This window comes from Hippocampus guttulatus, chromosome 21 (genome assembly GCF_054856545.1).
Source record: "Hippocampus guttulatus isolate MCC_2025c chromosome 21, RoL_Hgut_1.0, whole genome shotgun sequence".
Taxonomy (NCBI): domain Eukaryota; kingdom Metazoa; phylum Chordata; class Actinopteri; order Syngnathiformes; family Syngnathidae; genus Hippocampus; species Hippocampus guttulatus.
In genome coordinates, this window is record NC_141281.1 from 6,821,100 (window position 1) to 6,830,665 (window position 9,566).

The window sequence follows — 9,566 nt, forward strand, 5'->3', positions numbered from 1 at the left end:
GCCTCTACTTACTAATCGGCTAATGTTGTGCATGGAATCCGCCCCTGACTAATGGTTCGGAGTTGAGAACATTGATTATACACGATAAAAGGTAACAGTGTACAGAGCTTGCAGGTAAAGGTTTCAATGTGTAAAAAAAAAAAAAAAGCCGCTGGTCAGAGAGCTCAAAGCTCATATCGACACAGAAAAACATCCAAAAAGCTGCATGAAGAGAGAGTTCAAAGAGGGCCAACTTAACTGAGTTCCTTAACTCATTCAGTACCAGCCAATTCTGGATTAAGTCTGAAAAGACGTTTAAATACGTCTTTGGGAGTGAATGAGCTAATTGTTCAACCCGTGACCAGAGGATGGAGAAGAAAACAATGAGGAAGAACACTAAAGACCAAACTGATGTTTTTGTGAGACGACCGTTTCATTATTTAAGCGGCTCGGAAATTTGATCGAGGTTTTATTTTCTACCCCTACATGGCAGGCACAATTTGTTGGGGGGTGGGGGAACAATCTTCATTGTAATAACGGCAGATTGCAGTGTAGAACGTAAAAGATGTGCAATAAACCAAACGGCATGTTTTTATCTCAGTTTGACCAATCAGAGCCAACTTTAAATGTGCATCGCCATCCAACCAACAGTATCTCGGAGCACTACCAGCACTTATTTCGACAATGATACATTCATATTTTTATTCCCGCAGGAAAAAAAACGTGTTTCTTCATTCGATAATATTTCAGTATCTTGGGGCCAGGCCAATACTATACATGGTGTGTGAGTGAAAAGAGAAAAGCAAACATTAGCTGCATTCCAAAGGCAATTACAAAAACGCATTTATTACCGCGTCAAATGAAATCCTGAGGAGGCAGAGATAGCCGCAGGAAAATGTGCATCACAGAACATTGGCCATGCTGAAGCTGTGGTTGCGCAAGGCTTTTAATTCACGCCCGGCGTGAAAACGCAAGCTTGGTTGGATATGCGGCTTCAGTAATGAATTCAACTCACCTTGAATACAAATGTTCTTTTCAAATTTCACTGACAAGTTAAAAAGCAATGTTGCCCATTTTATAGTTTGCAGTCAGATTTTTTTTTTTTCTTGTTCAGCTTTTCATTCAGCAGAGCTGGCGTTATACTGCGATAGTCCACATTTTATCCCCAGGAGATTAAATTCTCATTAGCTCCATATTTTTTCCCCCCATTTCTCTCCCTATCAAACTAATTTCACTCATAAATTTACTGGCCCACCTTTAAATGTCAATCATTTCCCCAGCGGTCAGGCAGTTGAAACATAAAGTCAGTCACGCGATGGGCTGGGAACACCTCCCGCACCCGAAGCGAAACAGATTACGGCTCAACGATGGGAACAAGTTCAATCAACCGGGGGCTGCAGTGTCGCAGATTATCGGACGGCAACATTACGCTGACGACTATGTCGCGGGGTATCGCTTGTGCTGTGTGTCTGACGCTGATAAATGTGTCTCTGTGGGGTTGCACAGCCATGGGGGCCATGGGCACCTTGGCGAACAGGAACAGAGGTGGGACCACTGAGGTTTTTATCACACCCCCCTCCCCCGCCTTATTTTCTCGGAGGATGAGCATCGTTCTACCAGCTGGTTGTAATGACAAATTCAAATGACCCCATGGAACATTTGTTGTTTTACTTCTGAATATCTCGGTGTTGAACAGCAAGTGGAACTGTTCATTTTATTTCCATGGGCAACCATCCAGCCTCACAATTTTAAAAAAAAAGCATAGCCTTGTCAAATCCCAAAAATCTCCTAGGGCTGTCTCCTGTCGAAAGTAATAAAATCGCTTCTGTTTAATTATATAATAACCTCCAAAAATTGGAAGAAAATGGAATGATTTAGACGCAGCCCTCAGAGCATCACAGAATGTGCGCTCACTGATGTTGTGAGACAAATGGAGAAACGCTTGCACCCAAATGCACATTTCCTTCAACTACAAAGACTAAAAGAACCAATTTTGGAAGCAGCCAAAAATTAACAAATGGCCCCGCCAAGGAGGCAGACTTCAAACAAACCAGACAACACAATTTACAACAAAGTCACCAGACAAAAAGGCAAACAAGTCAAAGAGACGCGTACCTCTTCAGCCCATTCGGGACAGATCAAAGTGGCTCTAAACCAGTCTGAGCTCCCCATGGAGGTGCTGGTGAGTCACTTCGTTAACTTGTTGAGCCGCGTTGCCTCGCAGGCTTGAAATCGATATTTCACGGGACCGTCTCACTCAACCAAAACATTTGGGCAAACTTGCGTTTGGTTAAATAGAACAAAATGGTCCATTTTGGCATTTTCAACATTAGCTCAACATGGGCAAATGCACAACAGTGTGCTCCAACGATTCAGTTTTGCTATTGCAGTTGACTGCCAGTCTCACTGTACAAGTAACGCCAAATAAATTGAACACCGGAGGCGTGCTTAGAAAGAGCAAAATAACTTCACCTTATTGTCCTGGATGTCGATCATGAATATATACTACCAGTAAGTCCAAAACTCTCGCGTCACAAAATAAATAAAGGTTATGTCAAGGATAAGCAGGTCAGGAGGAAGAGGAGAAAATGTTCCCCCTAGGATGCTGGAGAGGTGAACTTGACTTGCCTCAAAATTAATTCAAATGAACGAACGTGAAGACAGTATGAACAAGTATTTTAGATAAACAGGCTTGGCATGTTTCCAGCGTGTGTGTTTTGCCCACGTCTAATCCGAAACCTTTGCCTGCCAAAGTCAGATTTGAGTCGTTTGTAAACACAGAATTGTTCCCACTGCTTCTCATTCATGGCCTGGCAAGCTTTATCAAAAAACAAGATGTCCCATGTCTAACCAAGGAAATTATTTTTTATCAGGCAAGTGGTTTGACTGTGTATTTTCAAGACTCAGAGCAAAATGGGTCATCATTTTTAAGATAAGAAAAAGTAGTTTTGTGTTTATTTGGTTCAGCGTCAAAAGGAACAAGCAACAGAAAAGGCGCAACCCCTTCTGAGCCTTTGCTTAGTCCTCAGTACCTCTAAAAGTGTCAGGTCCACAGACCTGAGGCAGCGTTGTGGCGGAGAAGCTCAGAGAGCGAAGGTGGGGTGTGGCCATTTGAAAACAAATAATAGAATCTTAAAACGAACTCTAAAATGTAAAAGGAGCCAGTCCGGGGATTCCAGAATAAGAGTTATGTGCTCCCTCTTACACTGAGCAGTCAAGAAGCGAGCAGCAGCATTTTGGACCAACTGGAGTCGCTTAATGGAGGAGCATGGACAGAGGGGTCAAATATGGTTTTTGACACTTAACCAGACTTTCTTTTAAATAAAAACATGGGAAAATCAAAACAATAACAGACACTCCACATCAAGATAAGGAAACTTTGTCCGTGCAGGTAATCGTGCTTCAGTTGGGCTTAGAGTGTTTATAGCTCATCTGTGGCTCTGTTTGTCATACCGCCTGACTTCAATGTGTGCTTATGTATGACTGCGTTGTGGGGAGAGATATGGTTTGGAGATTTTAATAAGCTGTGATTTGGATCTCTGCCCCACAACACTTCCAGTCCAGGCCAGACAGCAAAGAAAATGGTCTCCCTGGACAAATTGCCATTTAGAACCCTATTTTCATCCGACCCGGCAGTCATATGAATGCCAATAAACTATAAAAGTGTTGTTGGCAAGGCAATTTCAACTTGAAATGACATTTTTCTGAGGTTGTTTTTGCAGCTTGCCCATTTACTGTAGATCATCATTTTGTCATAAGAATCTGAAAAGATCAACTTTTGACATCACGTCGCAGGGTCCTAATACCACTTGACGGACCAGCCGAGCCTCATTTCTTACATTGAGCATAAAAACTACTGCGCATAACTGTACCTATGAATCAATCGTGATAGGTTCTCAAGTTTTGAGTTCAAAAGTTACGACGGTGTTCCAGCTGTGGCCTCTTGGACACACTCATGCAGGAAATCATTAGCGCGCTATCTGTTTGCAGACTCTGAAATGATCTTGATAAATGCTGCGACTGCAGCCTAATGGACTGAAGCGAATGAAATAATGCTGTGCTACATTTGGCATGGAAATAAATGCATTTGTAAGTTGCATATGCAGAACACTGTTACAACTGCCTGCCCAGAATAAAGTCCAATGGCCACTTGGAGGGAACCCGTTTTCCCCAACAAGCTAATTTTCAGGGTGACAGCGTGTTCATGAATGTGTGGCTAACTTAACGTACTCGTTTTTTCTTCTTTTCACAGGTACAAGAATATCAGCCTGCTACCGACTTGTTGTCATCCTTCTGGCTTACGGTTTGGTGAGGGAGGCCTTGTTATAATATGCAGAGGGGATACGTATGAGGAACTGACTCGGTTGAAACCAGATTTCACATTCTCTCTGTTTGCTCTTAAAGTGAAAAAGAGATTTGCTTGTTTTATGTCCTCCTCCAACACCACCATGCGGACTTCACAGTATAGCCTCATTTCCCAGCCACTACAAGCTCTTGCACGGAGCACATTATTATTAGCCACTAGAAAAAATATATCTATATCTGCCTCCTTAGAATCAAATGGATTACCTTTGGTACAAAGGTCATCTTTAAAATCACCCAAGGTGCAATGCTCCAATGTGAAAATGGACTCCTGTTAGATAACTCACATGGAGGAATCACTTTCTTATGGTTTCGCTGTTCCTGGCTCATGTGTTCATTGGTGAAAATGAACAAGGAAAAATAAGAATCTATATTTGTGTTATAAATATATATATATATGAAATTATATATACATTGTTTTATTTTAAACACCTAGAGTTAATGTTTGTGCCGTAAACGTAGCTCACACTGACACCTGATGGTTCCTGCCTTTCATTGTGAATAGGCCCCTTTCAACAACTTAAAAAAAAAGATCAAGCGACTTTCATTTTTGACTGTTACCATTCGCCTTCATTTATTTCATTTGTCTTTAAGCTGTTCAAATGATCTCGTGCGCATACATTTACATCTCGTTTGTGATACAAATGTGCATGCTTGTTGATCAAGGCCTAAAAGGGGGGGAGTGTAATGACATTATTTGAACATGAGTCAGCACTTGGAGTTCAGTGTTTCAGTAATTGAGATTTAGCTTTATTTCGATGTGCTAGCTTTGATGTGACAAAAAAAAAATAACGAAAACATGTCTTTGCCATTTTTATTTGTATTGCACCCTCTGAATGAATAAAATGGATGTCACAATTCATGAATAATTCCCAGTATGTGACCACTGAAGAATTCATTTAAACTGACCAAGATGTTTATTGTCCAAGGAACGTTTTTGAAATTGCTTGCCTTCCTGTGTGATAGATATCTCATTACAAAGATAATTTGACAATTTGGCCAGAGGGGATAATGGGGTTCCGCCAACTTTGCATTTTGCTGACACACACCTTGCATAATAAAACGCTGTGTTTCTGAGTGAGTTATGACAGAGAGTCTCTTGAGCAAATATGTTGTTTGGGAGGCAAAACTACTTTATGTAAGATCTAAAAAGTAATAAACATCCATGCAGAGCATTTATTAACTAATTGCTTCGACAATCTCACGCTGAAAGGCAAAACTGGCTTGACACCAGGTAATGACAGTGATGTCGCTGCATTACAGACCAGTTTCTCATGACGTCAGACCACTTCCGCTTTGTCTCTTCCAGAGGTCATTGTCATATCTGCTATGAGTCTTCACTAATGGAATAAGATGAAAACAAATAAATCACTGTGTGCGACTCCTTATTAGTCACAAACAGCCATCTTTCATTTCGTGTCGCGGGTTGCCTCACTTCATTCGGATCGCGGGTGAGCTGGACCCTATCGCAGCTGACTTTGAGAGGCGGGGTACGAGCTGAAAAGGTCTCCAGCCAATTACAGGGCGCGTAAACGAAAAAAAAAAAACATTCACACCTATGGACAACTTTGAGTCAGCATTTAACCTCAAGATGCATGTTTATAAAAGTATCCACAAAAAAGCATTGACATAGATGACATATGGGAAAATGTGGAGGTACCCAATTGAGTGTTTTGTTTTGTTTTTCCAAGTTGCCTGTATTCGAATGTATCCGTAATCAAGCCGATCAGATTTTTGTCTGACGACAGTGACGTGCCACATTGCCATCCAACATGTTCTTCTCATGGGCATGTTTGCAAAGTCGGGACACTGTATTTCAGATACAGTAGTCAACAGCACCGGAGTCCCACAGGGAACAATCCCCGTCCCGTTCCTCTTCATCTTGTACATTTCATGTCGAGCTCTGTGACAACTGCTTTGTCAGTCATGTCAGGGATGACGATTCTGAGAGAGAGGACCGAATTCATGGAACGGCTCAACATCAACACAGGGAAGATGAAGGAGACAGTGATGGAAACAGCCTCCCCACTTGCAAATAATGAACAGCCAGGCAAAGGACATACTTTTCAACAAGTGGATCTTACAGCAAATGAGTTGTTCAGGTGGACAACAAAAAGGAATGACTATAATCACTTTTTTTGTACCGCGTCTGTGCAAACAAATCAAGTGCAAACGCTATCTGCCGAGGAGGCTCAGGTCATATGGCATAATGCGGGCCCTCCTGAGGTAACCTCCTCCTACCTACCTCCTTGTGGTAACAGACATTTTTTCTGGGAGTGGCATCTTGGTTGCTGGGATGGGGAAATCGTCATAGACTAATAAGGGAGGCCAGGTCTGTGACAGACCTTGGGAGAATGGCAGAGATGGGAATGGTTGATGGACAACGACTACCACCTAATGCAGGACGCCATCAAAGCACTCAGCTGCTGCTTCAATGTCGCACTCCTTGGCCCCAAACGCTTGCAGGAGGTACTGCAGTTCCTTCCTTCCTGCTGCTGTGTTTTTATTAATTCATCGATAGATTCTAATCCACTGCTGATACTAATAATTCTGTTTTCATCTTAATTGTACATGTACGGTGTGATTTTGGTCACATTTGCAACTAGTATTTTGAACATAGTATTCTTTGAAAGGTGTCAAGGCTCTGCTGATGACGCTACTGCAAGTGGCCCAGGTGTTAATTTCCTTCCCAACAGCTTGAAAATGTGCTATTTATCAAATTGTATAGTTTTGTGTGTCATAAAATGCTGCTAACTATTCTTGCTGTTCACAATAACCACATTTTATAGAATATACTGTAGTATCTTTTTAGACATTGTTTTCTCTTTCTTCATTGACTGATGCTGTAAATATATACTTTGATTACATGTCTGCTTCTTTATCTTTGTGCTGCTACTGTCCACTTTGCTCTTGTAAAAGCCAAATATACCCATCAAATGACTAATAAAGGCAAATTCTATTCTAATTTATATCCAAAACTGCCCAGAAATCAGACTTTCCCATGAGGCTTTTAGCAAATGATTGTCTTTATTTCTGTTTCGATCTACGGTAATTGTTTTAGTGTTGATTTCTGGTTTGGCTGCTTTTAGCTGTGTAGCACTTTGAGATAAATATATATATATATATATATATATATTTTATTTTACTTTTTAATGAAATGTGCTTTATAAATCTAATGAATTATCAATAGTTGTTTGTGTTATTTGTATCCTGAAATGGGCTGGGGAGGACTCCATGATGTACACCACCTCTCATGCAAAGTCAACTGGGACGGGGTCCGACACACCCGCAACTCGAGTGAGCAGGAGGGGTCTAGGTGATAGATTATATTGAATTAACGATTATTATTGTTGTAGTAGTAGTAGTAATAGAAATTGACATGTGTAATTTGGATGTGGATGAAGTCACACCTCCATAATTGAAAATACAACTGATGCTTGTACTGTTTTTACTCATGCTCGCCATGCTTCCCTTTTTGTCTTCCAAATATTGACTTCAACAACTCTGTCCTTGGTTGCTATAGTTACGTAAATCTGAATTGGCACTGTTACATCTCACAGAACATGGAAGAGGAGTAGGCAGGACCTTCCCCCAAACCACTTTTTAATTTATTGAAAAGTATTATTAAAATTGTCAACCCCAGCCAAGAAAGTGCAGCATAACTCCAATCTTCACTTTATTTGTTGTCTTTGTAAGTACAACAAGAATAAGATCACATACTTTCATTTTTTTAATGTCTGTGTCTTGACTTATTACAAAGGGGAGATTGGAAGCCAAACCCCGAAAATGACAGAGTGGAAATGGTCTGACCTCAACCTGAAAAGAGTCCATTAACTAAATGATGCTGTTCTTCATCAATTCTTAGTGAAGCCAACTGCATATTTAAAAATGAATACGACCACAGTGTGATAATTGCCACGCGAGGAGATAAGAAGATTTTGGTTGGTGCCCAACATTTGGACCGCCGGTTATTTTGTGCGGTTAGAAGAATGGTAACATTCATAATGAGGGTAAAATAACTCAAGCGGACTGTGGGCTCTCCTTGCCTCCGAGTCTCGACTCCACTTGCGCTGACAAAGCAAAAGTTTAGCTGCGGTCTCAAAAGAAGAGAAAGACGACATGAACTCATCAATTCAGCACGGCGGTTGAAACGACCGATAGCGCGTCAAGCTTTGTGATAACATCAGAGACGGCTGCTCGTCAAAAACCTTCTTGCCCATGACCGTGATGTGTGGGCACTGAAGGACAGGCCCGTCCGTCCCATCCCTCGAATTCCAAACTGCCGCCGTGGCGTTTTGTATAGTTACTATTGAATCACTGTCGAAATATTTTGAATTGTGCTGTGCTTGGAAAAGATACACACCACGCAGTCTTTGACGTGGGGAAAGTACAAGATGATTGGGAAAATTAGCTTGGTAAAAATGCTTTTAGATGTAAAGAATAACATCTGTGCAACGTGTCAATTTGCATGTTTTTTTTTCCCATTTTAAAAGGCCCGTGATTGACTGTACGTGTAAAAATTGTGCCATGTACTCAGTGAAATGTAATCAGTTCAAAGTGGGTTTTCATCTCTTCAAAATGAACATGGGGAAACTGTATTTGGGGGGGAAAAAAACCCATCCAAACATTTCCTTTCATTCATCTGTAGTATAACTTTTGACTCTGGGCTCTTGGTACAGATGAATAACAAATAGCTGTTGAATCTGCACGATAAAGACGCGTGACTGGACTGCGAGAGGCTTACCGTGAAGCAGCACGGTCTCTTCCCAAAAACGGAAGGGCGCTTGTAGCAAAGCGGAAGAGCTCAGGATGCACCCGTTTTTTTTTTTTTCTGTTGTGTTTTCAACATGTAGAATGAAGTAGAATGTACTTCCTCGTTTCAATGTAGTCTTGTCTGATGAGCTGTTAAGTTTCTTGGGAAAAAAATGGTGTTTGTGTGTACCAACTGTACTGAAACATTGCAGCATTTTGTACTCTGAAGGTACCAGACGAATATTCAAATAAATCACTTTCACCGGTGCAATTTAAACCTCTGGGATTCAGTCTGTTTGATATCATACTGTGTCATTGTATGGCTTTCGAACTGGCCTACGTGTATATACCGGCAAAAATCGTGAATAGAAAACGGCAAACGGAGTACACTTGTTTAATTGCAAAGAATTGATCTACCCCAAAGGGCTTTACAAAGCCTCACATTCACCTTTTCACTCACATTGAAACGCCAA

At 41.2% G+C, this 9,566-nt stretch overlaps 1 protein-coding gene across 1 annotated transcript in view; it reads left to right on the forward strand.

Annotated features, from left to right (window-relative positions):
- Positions 1-5,199, forward strand: part of vstm2a (V-set and transmembrane domain containing 2A) — a 30,404-nt gene extending 25,205 nt beyond the window's left edge. The window contains exon 5 of the mRNA XM_086102416.1: positions 4,232-5,199. Coding sequence (XP_085958542.1) covers positions 4,232-4,308 — 77 coding nt within the window. The 3' untranslated portion in view covers positions 4,309-5,199. The remainder of the gene's footprint in view (positions 1-4,231) is intronic.
- The last annotated feature ends 4,367 nt before the right edge of the window (positions 5,200-9,566 follow it).